Genomic DNA, 14,439 nt, shown 5'->3' with positions numbered 1-14,439 from the left:
ATCTCTCGTCATAACTACTTCCGCAAAGATTTGGGATTTACTTTTACAGCTGTGAAATGAATCTCCACATTGACCACTTTTTTTTAGCGCAGTATACCTCAGTGAGGTGATAGTTTGCACTCTGTACTCTTTCATTCATTCGCTGTTCCCTCTTATCCACATCTGATTTTAGCTGTAGATCTGTTTTCCCTCTATAGGTTCTAGAAAAATGCAGACTCAATGCAAAACTTTTCATATATTTTGGAAAGTAGTTCCCTCTTCAGCTTGGATTAATCGATGTGATGAGTTTGTTCCAGAGTTGAGCTCTGCGCACCGTCAGGGGATGACCCCAAAGCGTCCCTTCATCAGTCCTGCTGCTGTCAGGAGGAGAGTCGAGCCAGCCGAAGGAGAGGGGGGTTTGTAGCCACGGTTTGACAATCTAGATTTCCAATTTGTGGTTCTATGATACCGCAGTAAAATGATCTGGAAAATGGCGTTTGTTTACATTCCCCAAGGAAACTCAAGAGTTTGGGGAACAGAGCACCGGTCAAACGAAAAGTCTGCGAACTGTCCTACCTTAATGAATTTCTCAAATTCCTTCTTGTAGCTTCTACACCCTCTCTTGCTTCAGAAGTTATAAAACATTACGGAAGAGGGAAAAATCTATGTGTAAAAATATATGCAAGTAAGAGCCGAGTGTATGTGAAACTGGGAGCAGCAAGGCCATTCATAGGCAGAGGGGTCTTTGTCGCCCTAGACAAAATAACATTTTACTTCCCCATCACTGACACGTGGGTCAGATTCGATGTTTGCAGACTTTTATTGGCCTCGCAAGATGTCTCCGATATAAAGAGGATTTTACAAAAACCAAGAAGGGATCCACAAGAAGGCAAACAAATAAGTTGCACTGCATCCACTTATTTTTGGGTCTCGACCGGCCATGAATGCGCAAGCGCATTGCAGCTCGAGACATATAGAGGTGGATCAGGAAGGCTGATCAAGGGGCTTTGGCAGGCGGATTACACACAGTGCATGTGCCTGTGCACGCCATTTGCTCCCCGAGCCGCCTCGCACCCACGCAATTGCCATTTGCACGCAAGCCACGTCACACACACCCTTTGTCTGAGCCTCAAGGCATCAGACTTCAAAGGCTACCGCTCCCCCGCCCCCCTGTGTGCATATCGCGCACCACCTTTTGTCTGTGCCTAGCCCTAGGCATCAGTCTTCAAAGGCTGCAGCTCCCCCGCCTCTCCCCCCTCCCCCGCCTCTCCCCCCTCCCCCGCCACAGCCATGCCGCGGGCTTTTTTTTATAACGGTTACGAGCCGTTAAGTGTTTTTGCGCGCAGCACTGCCGAATACACCATGACTGCACAGACTTGCCCGCAGAAGACAGCATTATACAGGCCTGGGTTCTCATCAAGTATTTTAAAAGAAAAGTCCCAGCAAAGGCTCCGTTTTTCACCGTACTCGTCTCCTCTGTGCACATCGGACGCATTATTTCACCATACTCGACTCCTTCAGAATACATCAACCCGTTATTTCACCTACCTCTTCCCCTTCAGCACTCGCAGAACACGTTATTTCACCGACCAGTACATTACAAATGGGACACGCTATTTCACGTCCCTTCAGCACCCTCACACACCCTCACACACCCTCAGCCCCCTCACCCTCACTCACCCACACACCCTCACCCTCACACCCCCTCAACCTCACACCCCCTCAACCTCACACCCCCTCACCCTCACATACCCACACACCCCCTCAACCTCACACCTCCTCACCCTCACATACCCTCACACCCCACATCCCCTCACACACCATCACTCCTCACAGCCCATCACCCTTACCCTCACCCTACATACCCTCACACACCCTCACTCACACTCTCTCACCCTCACTCACACTCTCACCCACACTCTCTCACCCTCACACACACTCTCACCCCCTCTCACCCCCTCACACCCCCTCTCACCCTCACACCCCCTCTCACCCTCAGAGCCCCTCTCACCCTTACACACCCTCACACACCCTCACCCTCCCTCATCCTCACCCTCACACCCTCACACCCCTTCACCCTCACTCACACTCTTACCCTCCCACACACTCACCCCCTCTCACCCTCACACCCCCTCTCACCCTCACTTACCCCCTCTCACCCTCACTTACCCCCTCTCACCCTCACTTACCCCCTCTCATCCTCACTTACCCCCTCTCACCCTCACACACCCTCTCACCCTCACACCCCCTCTCACCCTCACACCCCCTCTCACCCTCACACCCCCTCTCACCCCCTCTCACCCTCACACCCCCTCTCACCCTCACTTACCCCCTCTCACCCTCACTTACCCCCTCTCACCCTCACTTACCCCCTCTCATCCTCACTTACCCCCTCTCACCCTGACACACCCCTCTCACCCTCACACCCCCTCTCACCCTCACACCCCCTCTCACCCTCACACCCCCTCTCACCCCCTCACCCTAACACCCCCTCACCCTCACACCCGCTCACACCCCCACTCCATCATACCCCCACTCCCTCACACCACACACACCCTCACACCCCCACACACTCACACCCCTCACCCACCCACCCTCACACCCCCTCACTCTCTCACACCCTCACACACCCTCACCTCCCTCACCCTCACTCACCCTCACTCACCCTCACACCCCACACCCCCTCACGCCCCCTCACCCCCCTCACCCTCGGACACCCCCTCACCCTCGGACACCCCCTCACCCTCGGACACCCCCTCACCCCCTCACCTCCCTCACCCTCACTCACCCCCTCAGGCCCCTCACTCACCCTCACACCCCACACCCCAAACACCCTCACGCCCCCTCACCCTCACTCACCCCCTCATGCCCCTCACTCACCCTCACACCCCACACCCCACACACCCTCACGCCCCCTCACCCCCCTCACCCTCGGACAGCCCCTCACCCTCGGACAGCCCCTCACCCTCGGACACACCCTCACACCCCCTCACCCTCGGACACCCCCTCACACCCTCACCTCCCTCACCCTCACTCACCCCTCATGCCCCTCACTCACACCCCACACCCCCTCACGCCCCCTCACCCCCCTCACCCTCAGACACCCCCTCACCCTCGGACACCCCCTCACCCTCGGACACCCCCTCACCCTCGGACACCCCCTCACCCTCAGATACCCCCTCACCCCCTCATCCTCACACACCCCCTCATCCTTTCACCAACCCAATCACCTCCCCTGACCCTCCCTGACCCTCACACCCCCTCACCCACCCCCTCACCCTCACACACCCCCTCACCCTCACACACCCCCTCACCCTCACGCACCCCCACACCCTCACGCACCCTCTCACCCTCACGCACCCTCACACCCCTCACCCTCGCACCCCTCACCCTTGCACCCCCTCACCCTTGCACCCCCTCACCCTTGCACCCCCTCACCCTCAGACACCCCCTCACCCTCAGACACCCCCTCACCCTCAGACACCCCCTCACCCTCAGACACCCCCTCACCCTCAGACACCCCCTCACCCTCAGACACCCCCTCACCCTCAGACACCCCCTCACCCTCAGACACCCCCTCACCCTCAGACACCCCCTCACCCTCAGACACCCCCTCACCCTCAGACACCCCCTCACCCTCAGACACCCCCTCACCCTCAGACACCCCCTCACCCTCAGACACCCCCTCACCCTCAGACACCCCCTCACCCTCAGACACCCCCTCACCCTCAGACACCCCCTCACCCTCAGACACACCCCCTCACCCTGACACACACCCTCACCCTGACACACCCCCTCATCCTCACACCCCCCTCATCCTCACCCCCCCCCTCATCCTCACACCCCCCTTCATCCTCACACCCCCCCTCATCCTCACACCCCCCTCATCCTCACACCCCCCTCATCCTCACACCCCCCTCATCCTCACACACACCCTCATCCTCACACACCCCCTCATCCTCACACACACCCTCATCCTCACACACCCCCTCATCCTCACACACACCCTCATCTTCTCACCAACCCAATCACCTCCTCTGAACCTCCCTGAGCCTCACACCCCCTCACCCCCACCCACCCCCTCACCCACCCCCGCACCCTCGCACCCTCTCACCCTCTCACCCTCTCACCCTCACACCCTCGCACCCTCGCACACCCACCCTCTCTCTCCCTCACACGCCTTCGCCCTCCCTCTCCCTCACACCCCTACACCCACTCACACCCCCTGACCCTCACCCACACACACCCCTCACCCTTACATGCCCTCACTCACACACCTGCACCCCCATACACCCTTACCCTCACACACACCCTCACTCTCACACAACCTCACTCACCCACACCCTCACCCACCCCCACACTCACACACCCTCACCCTCTCACACACCATCACCACTCTACTGCCCTCCCTCTACTGCCCTCCCTCTACCGCCCTCCCTCTACCGCCCTCCCTCTACCGCCCTCCCTCTACCGCCCTCCCTCTACCGCCCTCCCTCTACCGCCCTCCCTCTACCGCCCTCACTCTACTGCCCTCACTCTACCACTCTACTGCCCTCACTCTACCACCCTCACTCTACCACCCTCACTCTACCACTCTACCGCCCTCATTCTACCACTCTACCGCCCTCACTCTACCTCTCTACCGCCCTCACTCACTCTACCGCCCTCACTCACTCTACCGCCCTCTCACTCTACCGCCCTCACTCACTCTACCGCCCTCACTCACTCTACCGCCCTCACTCACTCTATCGCCCTACCTCTATCTATCCATCGCCCTCACTCTATCTATCTATCGCCCTCCCTATATCGATAGCCCTCCCACTATCTATCGCCCTCCCTCCCACTATCTATCGCCCTCCCTCCCTCTATCTATCGACCTCCCTCCTTTTATCTATCGCCCTCCCTTATTCTATCTATCGCCCTCCAGTTCTCTTCTCTTCTCCTGTGCTGATCTGCTGTTCTCTTCCACCGCCTCCTTCTTTAACTCTCTGTTCTCTTTTGCTGATCTGCTGCTCTCTTCCACGCCGCCTCCTTCTTTAACTCTCTGTTCTCTTTTGCTGATCTGCTGCTCTCTTCCAAGCCGCCTCCTTCTTTAACTCCATGTTCTCTTCTCCTGTGCTGATCTGCTGCTCTCTTCCACATACATCCTTCTGTAACCGCACACACACATACATACAACCATGCACACACACACATACAACCACATACACACAACCACACAAACATCACCCCACACACAAACATCACCCCACACACAAACATCACCCCACACACAAACATCACCCCACACACAAACATCACCCCACACGCACAGCCACACGCACAGCCACACATACAACCATACACACAGACAACCACACCAAACCACAACCATACACACAGACAACCACACCCAACCACACCCAACCACACCCAACCACACCCCCAACCACACACCCAACCACACACCCAACCACACACCCAACCATACACCCAACCACACACCCAACCACACACCCAACCACACACCCAACCACACACCACCCCCACACACACAACCACACACATCTATCTATCGCCCTCACCCTATCTATCGCCCTCACCCTATCTATCGCCCTCACGCTATCTATCTATTGCCCTCACGCTATCTATCTATCGCCCTCACGCTATCTATCTATCGCCCTCGCGCTATCTATCTATCGCCCTCACGCTATCTATCTTTCGCCCTCACTCTATCTATCTTTCGCCCTCACTCTATCTATCTATCTTTTGCCCTCCCTCTAGCTGCCCCAGACCATCAGACAGGCCAGTTCATGGACCTGTTTCAGAAAGAATCTGAAAACCTGGTTGTTTCCTAGGATGGAAAACTAGTTCTTTCACTGCCTATTACGGGTTGGTAATGTGCTGACCATCACCATTTCTAAAAGCGCCAGGATACCCGTAGGGTGACAGTTTTTGCGCTATATAATTGATTTTTACATTACATCTATCGCCCTCCCTCTAGCTATCTTTTGCCCTCCCTCTAGCTATCTATCACACTCACTCTATCTATTGCATCACCACAGCATCACTCAGGGGTACCACAGCATCACTCAGGGGCACCACAACATCACTATGCGCTACCACTGCATCCCTGAACGCCACAGCATCACTCGTCGCCACCACAACATCACTCAGCGCCAACACAGTATCAATCTGTGCAACCATACAACAACAACTGGTTCAAATATTTTCTCTCAATGTTTCAAGCTTTATTACAAATGTCATAAAAAGATGTTAATATTTCACTTCTGTTCTTGGATTTTCATCACAATAAAATACACTGAACATAATCTTCACAAAAGTTATTTACAAAAGTTTAAGCTATTGCCATTATAAATTACAATAACTTTTATTTAAGTATTAATTATTTAGAAAAATTAAAAGCCGTTGTTATTTGTAATATCAATACATCTAAGTCACGTAAATACAAAACATGTTGCATTACAAATGCTATAGGTGTCACATTGCAAACGATAAAAGTATTGGCATTGTAAATGGCAAAGCTATTAATTTTGCTATTTTCAAAACCAACACATAAATTGTCATTCACAAGACCAATAGCTCAAACTTTCCTAATGCGAGACCTATTGCATTGCAAATGCTTGTTTTAATGTGTTAATCATCAAAACAGATAAATAAAAGACATTGACATTTACAATGCCAATAGCATAAACTCTCGCAAATGCGAGACCTGTTGCATTGCAAATGCTTGTTTATCAATGCATTTCACTGTTTGGTGCAGGGCTTTGTCAGCATAAAAGAGCTTGGACCAGAGCTCGATACCGGACACTGTACTAGGGGCAGAACATGTAAATAACAAACATGCCCTCTTTTACCTGATGGCCTTTGTAATCATTTGTGAAGAACCTTCCTCAAGACTTAACACAGTGGCTAACCTGAAAATATTCACATGGTACTCATTTTCTAAAAACAAAATATGATCATACAGGAACTCCTGGATAGACTTAATCTTACGAAGAACAGTACAAGTTTTACAGAAAAGAAACACAACCAGTATTCACAATAGATTTTGAATCAGTCAAATGTAAGTTTATTCTTTTATAAATTAACACATCCTGAGTCGAAACACCATCGACGCCAGTAAGAGACAGACCATATTTCTGTGTGAATTAACACAGAGATTTTACCCTCTGTGTTTGAAATATATGTAATGCATTTTGGCTGTCTTAATGTAATAACCCATATACCATGAATGTTTATTCACATTATCACTTTTTCTTTTTTTTAAATGGTTTTGGTTCTTTGCACTTGGGGCTCTTGCACACTATCTTTTTACCACTCACCTGACTGTTGACTCAGGATTTTTTAATTTATGAAGGAAGAAACTTCGATTTGGCTAAATTGAACTTATTGCGACTACTGGTTGGTGTTTCCTCCATTATCATATTTTGCTTTTAGAAAATAAGTTCCATGTGAACACTTGTCACAAGTTATACACTTGATATCCCTGTTCACTTGGACATTTGGGTTGTGCTCTTGTTAGTTTGAACCTAACCTGAAAATATGGCATGAATCCATCCCTCCTGAACCTGTGTTTATCACCTGTGCTCTAGGCTGTCACCTCTGAATGCTACTCTTTCATAGGACGGCCTTCTTTGCATTTAGTCTGCATAGTTTTTCATATTTCAATATATTCTCTGAAAAGCATTTACAGTTTATTTTTGTTCCCCAGTCTCCCAGAATATCTGAAGCAAAATGGGGCTATGCAAGTGTCCCAAGAGGAAAGTGACCAATCTGTTCTGTTTCGAGCATCGTGTCAACGTGTGCGAGCACTGCCTGGTGGCCAATCACTCCAAGGTAAGCCGATTTACATCAAGTATATCATTGCTCGCAAAATTCTCTGCAGTGGCAAATGTTCCCCCAAAATAACTGATTGTATACTCATTTTATCTACTGATCTTCTCCAAACAGGTGCTTAATGTTGTGGTGGTTTTGTAATGTACCTTAATGATTAAAGCAAATATCTTTGTACGTAGCGGCTTGTCCATTACTTGCTCTAAAAATAATTGTCCACCTGGTCAATTTTGAAAGTGCACTTTTGATCTTAAACCACTTATAGCCTGATTCCTAGTGTCCCATGTCAGATGTGATTATTATCTCGCCAGATAAGCAGGGCAGGTCCTTCGGGTTCTTGAGGGCTGCTGGGTGCAGGACACACCAGGGTTTCGCTGGACAAGGTTTGAGGTGAGGACTCGCCGGTAATGCTGGGGCCAAGTCAGTGGGAGTCCTCCTCTTCTTAGTTCAGCACAGCTTCTTCGGTCCTTCTTCTTCTCTTCTTCTGGTCAGTTCCTGTCTGAGGAGGCAAGGTTCAGGGTTGCCCCCAAATACTCATTTTAGGTTTGTTGCTGGTAGGTAAAGGTCGGGACCAATGGGTCCTTTTCTTGGGGTGGGTACACCCCTATTTTACCATCCTCCAATGGGAGGGGCCATATGCCTCTCTCTGGTTGGCTGGGTCCCCCCCATCTGCAAGATGGCGGTGACTGAGAGTTGTGCTTCACCTCGCCTCCCCCACCCGAGGGGTGGGGTTGGCAAATGTGGGCACACCTCCCTTCCTCACTTGGTTTTCCCTCCAATTCTCCTGCCCAAAGTGAGGGTCGGAACCGGTTGGGGCCAGTTGCTGGTAGCAGCAAATGGCTGGGGTTGCTCACAAAGGCAGCAAGCCTTTGAAGCTTCCCTTTCATGGACCCTGCCCATCCTGGGGCAGGAGGCTAGCACCTCGTCCCAGGATGTGTATTGTTTCAGACTCCCGAGAGTAGCAGGCTCTCGACCCAGAGGTCCAGAAACATGCTTGGTGTTGGCAGCTGGTGAGTAGCCACTCAGCCAGGACACTTGCAGTAGGTCGTTTTTCAGGGGGCATCTCTAAGATGCCCTCTGAGTGCATTTTTCATTAAATCCTGCACTGGAATCAGTGTGGGTCTAATGTGCTGAGAAGTTCAGTAAAGCCATTATGGTGCTGTGGAGTTTGTAATGACAAACTCCCAGCACCATATACTCTTAGTGGCATTACTGCACTTACAATGTCTAGGAATTGGTTTAGACACTACGGGTGCAGGGATCATGCACCTGTACCCTCACCACAGGTATAGTGCACCCAGCTAGAGGGGTGGCTGACCTATGCCAGGGCAGTGGGTTGTAGGCATGACACACAGAAAAATGCACTAAAGTGCATATTTCTAAGTTTTTGCTATTTACCACGTAGCGGTAAATAGCAACCCCAGATTGCGCATTCGCAATCTTTGAATGGTTCATGCATTGCATTTAAGGAATCGCAAATTGCGATTCCTTAAATGCAATCGCAATTTGAGAACTCGCAATTATTTGCGAATTCTTAAATTGCGAGTGCATGAACCCTTGATGCATCTCAAATGCCATTTTTGCGGGCGCAAAAGTCCGAATTTTGCGCTTGGCTCCGTTTGCGCTCGCAAAAATGCTTGATGCATCTACCTGTTAGTTTCTTTTGACCTCTGCGATTTCATGGGCAACTGGGCCTTGCCTATTGCTTTCTAATGAAAACTGATGATAAGCATTGTTTTGCCTTTTTTTTCAGACATGACACTCTGCAGCTCATCTTAAAGAGAATCAACTGTTCTGTGTTTTTTTCAGTGTATTGTCCAGTCATATCTTCAGTGGCTGCAGGACAGCGACTACAACCCAAATTGTCGACTGTGCAACACACTTCTGTCCTCGAGAGAGACAGCACGACTTGTCTGCTATGGTAATCTGTTTTTTTTACTTCAGATTTCTTTGTTTGCCTGTGCAGTGCATCATTGGATTAGAACAGTGGCTGTGTCTAACAAGTGTTACAAGCTCAGACTGCTGCTTCTGGAATCTGTTGTAACCACCTGCAGAGAGTAATATTTGCAACATATTAAACATTTTGAAGGCAAATGTAACATGGTGTACGTATACATCCAGTGCGCTTGGATCGTCTACCCTATAGGCAGTTAGAGGCCAGGCTCTTAACCCCTTCGACGCTCATGACGAGCTGGGCTCGTCATGCAGTAGCCTCCTGCTACGCTCATGACGAGCCCAGCTCGTCATGTAAAGTGCATCTGCTGCTTTTCCAGCACAGGGGAAAAATCCCCATAGCGTTCAAGGTGTTAAGGTGCTGCTTCCACGGCTTGCTTAAAAAGAATTTGGTGCAAATAACGAAATCGGAGTATCAAATGCACACTGCTTCTCCTTCCTACCTATCTGAAAGTTGGAACAGTTGTTTATGCCAAAGATTGAAAAGGGTAGGGGCATTTCTAGTTTCCAATGAGACCAGAATCTTTTTTCTATGACTGAAAAGCTACTTAAAAAAATGTATCTGTGATCATAAAAAGAGAAGTGTTCTCTACAGAACGTTTATAGGAGTGAGAGATATGCATATGAGTTTGAGATTTATACTGATAGCTATGTGCTGTTGTAGCGACCAAAAGGTTGCTGGTGAATTGCTTTACTCATTTAAAAAAAAATGTAATTTAATTTTCAGTTAAGTATTTTTACTTGGCCATTGTACACTGCTAATAGTGGAATACATGCTCTGGGGAACATGTGATTGACATTATCTTTGAGTATTATAGAATTCGTATCTTCCCACTTTTGTTCCTGGATGACATCTCTCTTCTGACTCGCCACTGTTTTCTGATATGCTGTTACATTTGTGCTTTTTTTTTATTTCCCTGACTGCTTTTTTTTCCTTTTTTTAAATGAGAAGGAGAGAGTGGGATTTTTTTATTGCTAAAATGATGTGGGTGTACCATATGTCATGGTACTTAAAGAGCATAAACATGAGTACGTTTTTAATGCCGAGTTTAAGAATTTAATGTATTCAGGACTCCTACACCCTTCTTTATTTCAGAGAAATTCAGCTACTCAGCCCTGTCTCTCTCTCTCTATTTTTCCTAGACTTGTTCCATTGGTCATGTTTGAATGAAATGGCCAACCAATTACCGGAAAATACTGCCCCTGCTGGCTACCAGTGTCCAAGCTGCCAGGGTCCTGTCTTCCCTCCAGCCAATCTGGTGAGCCCTGTGGCCTCCTCCCTACGAGAGAAGCTATCTACTGTCAACTGGGCCCGGGCTGGTCTAGGCCTTCCATTGGTGAGTGTTACTACAAGGCTACTTTTTGTGTACTCATGGGAGTGATAGTATGTGGTTGGTGGGGGCAATTTTATATACTCGGACACATGCAGTTTTATGGCCACATTAAGAGTGTTAGTCTGTTTATTGCCTGTTTCCATGCCAGTCGTGTTTTTATCTCACCTGTGGTTCAGTTAAGAGCATCTTGAACTTGTTCTTTGGTGCTTTCCTTGTTGATTGTATGTTAAGTTCATGGCTAGATGTCAGGGTTATCTATATGTTGCTATCAAGGCAGTCCCAATTACAACCTTAATTTTATTGGCTCCTGTGGTTGATTTCATGCTACTGTTGAGAGATGGTGTATTGGTCAATAGTGCAGCCTGGTGTAGAAGCCATGGGACCAATTGCAGCAGCAGATGTGCTTTGCACTTCCAGTGCTTGGGCTCAGGCTGCTATTGGTTGTGGCAAATAAATGCAAATAGGATAGCTTCTCAACTTAGTTTCACAGGTGCCAATACAGACCTGCTGTTTTACTGTTACAAGGCTGCACAGCACCAAAGAAAGAGTGCATGATTCGTACCAATGTGTGCAGTGTCTCTATGCGCATAGGTTCAGACTTTGTAACTATCAGACCATCATTCGGCATCGTACGTTATGTGCTGCAGATGCTTTATGTCCCTTTAGGCAGAATGTGTGTACACCTGCTTGCTGCTTTCTTCATTGAGCCATTACTTGTCCTTTGAAGGGCTAGTTAAGAACAAAAGCCTCTAATATCATGTACTGCAGTTATGTGCTTGTTTTGTAAATAAACTCCATAGCCCAAAGATTTTCTTTGGAGGCCTCCATTTGCTGGCACTGACCTCTTCCACCTCCATTGCCAGTCTACTGCTGGCGCAGAGTATATATGCCAATGCCTCAGTGCTTGGCTACTAATGGCAGACTGTGGTGTAGCTGCCACTGCTACCAGCACACAGGGGCTGCTGGTGATCTTTTAAAATGATGGCGCATAATATATGCTGCAAATTGCAGCGACGAAATGAGCAATCCCCACTTTCTCATGGAGCGTCCAATGAAAGGGTGAGGGGTACTGGATTCCCTCTGCTTGAGAATTATTTTTAAACAAGCATTGGCATAGCCAATAGGTCTCACCTTCGGGAACTTATAAGTATTTAGCCATGCAGCACATTATCCTGAAGTTTCTTTCCCTTAACCATCTAAATGCATTTTACATAAAAGTGTCCCCAAGGCTAAAACTGTCCATCTAGGTTTGTAAAGAAAATATTAATAACATACTATCCAAGGGTATTTTGACCTCTCTAGAGATCCTGATTTTCCTCTCAGTCACATCTAGTGAAGTTTTGTTTGTGAAGTTGACCTCTTTGACCATTTGCGTGCTTTCATTATTGAAAGCCATGTTAAATAAGGTACATAATTACGGCCTGACCTGTGCTTAAGAACCAGCCTGTAAACACCTGGCCCATCCGTGTCAGACTTTTACCCAGCCCACCTAAAGACCAGGGCCACAGTCCCATCGCTCGAGCCCGCCGCACGGACTTCACCGGGAGTACTGGGGCACCCACACAGCCTCGCTCAACGAAGCCCTCTTTCCTGTGTTCGCATTCCGTGCCCGCACCAATCCTACTCTGCATAGCTCAATCCAAAGCGTGCCCTGGCATCAGCGCCTAGAAGAATCTTACCACGGGATAAGAAAGGGTGCATAGAAACACCAATGAGGTAGACACGAAGGCAGAGAGTGGTTCGCCTCTTGGCGCTATCTGACCATCTCAAAGGAATGGAGCTACTTCACCCCACCCCCCAAAAGTAATAAGGAAGAAACGAGTTTACCGTCCAACACTGGGATATTTGCCCCCTTTGGACCATACCCTACGGAAGGGGGGGCTCGCTCTCCGCCACCTAGTTGCCCCCCCTCGGGTGAGATATATAAAGTATCTGATAGAGACTACTAGCCGCAGATTCCTTCACTCAGAATTATCCCCAGGCGTGAGACTAGATCCGGAAACTTTTTGCCACAGCATCCCTGCGCGCCGGGGGAGGGGCGGCATCACGTGACTCCGCCCAGGCGTCCGCGTACATGACGTCAGCGAGGTCACATAAGCCCCACCCCGGCGCGCCTACGTCAGTTTTTCCTTTTCCACGCACAACGCGGATCCGGTCTCTGTTACAGGCCTGTTTGGGGCCCCCTTTTTTCTTCCCCTTTGTCTAAATTTTTGGTAGAACAGTGTGCGAATGCCTTCGGGCTTCAAGACTTGCACGTCGTGTGGGCGTCTTATGTCGGCGACGGACCCTCCCCTCATTTGTGTCTGGTGTTTAGGTGAGGATCACGGCACCACTGATTGTGAGGCATGCCAACTGTTGAAGCCAAAGTCGCGGCGGGAGTGCCGGATGAAACTACTCTCGGCGCGTCTCTCAAGGTCAGCTTCCCCTCCTCGATCAGCCTCGGCAGACGGCTTCAGATACAGCTGTTGTCGTCGTCTTCGCCCTTCTCCGATGTCGCGAGAGCGTCGCTCCCCAGTGGGTAAGTGTTGCAGTCTGTCCCCGGGGGCTGGTGTTCGGCCTGCCTGGGGCGTGGGCTTTCCGCGGGTGATGCGGCCCTGCGTGTCGACCTCCTTTCCACCGTTTCCCGGTGACGGAGTGCCAAGAGTTCAGATGGAGACTTATGCGGCGACTTTGCAGGCCTCGCTGGCGTCTCCTCCTCCTTCCCCTCCTGGGGCGTCAGCGGATCCCTTGCCTTGCGCGGGGCCCTCCGCGGCGCCGGCGGTGGCTCCGGCGCCGACTGCTTCGAATCCAGTTTTGGAGGATGTGGTGCTGTCGGACTGCGGCTCTTTGGGGGTCCCTCCTTAAGACCACGGCGCCTCTGCCTCGCCGCAAACTCCCACGGAAGTCCCTGTGGTGTCGCGGGAGGTTGCCGGGGCTTGGGTCGAATCCCCGAGCCCCGCTCGGCCCTCTGGGCGGGCGAAGGCCTTGTCCATGGCTGAGCTGATGCCGCCGGCACCTGCTGGTCCAGGCGTCGCCACAACCCTCCTCGTCCCGCTCTGGGTCGAGTCTGGGTGGGAACCCCTCGTCCTCCTCTGGGCCACTCTCGTCCCTCTGCGCAGGCGGCTGCCGAGTCGGAGGGCGAGGCGGAGGTTGAGTCTGCTCTGGCCGCACCACATGGATCGCCGGGCTACCTCCAACGCATGCTGGGCCGAGGCTGGAGGAGGGTTACGTGTCTTTCCCCTGGTCCCTCTTGTTCCTCCACGCAGGCAGCTGCCTCAGCAGAGGTCAAGTCGGCGCCATTCCAGCGCCGCCCTTTGGCCACTTCGGCTCTGGCCCCGTTCCGGTCCCCGGCGAAGGG

General features: G+C 50.7%; 1 protein-coding gene across 1 annotated transcript in view; it reads left to right on the top strand.

Annotated features, from left to right (window-relative positions):
- Positions 1–14,439, top strand: part of ZFPL1 (zinc finger protein like 1) — a 134,430-nt gene that overhangs the window by 60,298 nt on the left and 59,693 nt on the right. Inside the window, exons 2-4 of the mRNA XM_078660778.1 lie at positions 7,694–7,818; positions 9,625–9,736; positions 10,912–11,105. Of these exons, the coding sequence (XP_078516904.1) occupies positions 7,717–7,818; positions 9,625–9,736; positions 10,912–11,105 (408 nt within the window). The 5' untranslated portion in view covers positions 7,694–7,716. The remainder of the gene's footprint in view (positions 1–7,693; positions 7,819–9,624; positions 9,737–10,911; positions 11,106–14,439) is intronic.

Source organism: Lissotriton helveticus, chromosome 9, assembly GCF_964261635.1.
Source record: "Lissotriton helveticus chromosome 9, aLisHel1.1, whole genome shotgun sequence".
Taxonomy (NCBI): domain Eukaryota; kingdom Metazoa; phylum Chordata; class Amphibia; order Caudata; family Salamandridae; genus Lissotriton; species Lissotriton helveticus.
The sequence above is the reverse complement of the archived record's forward strand: the minus strand, read 5'-3'. Positions and strand labels throughout refer to the sequence as shown.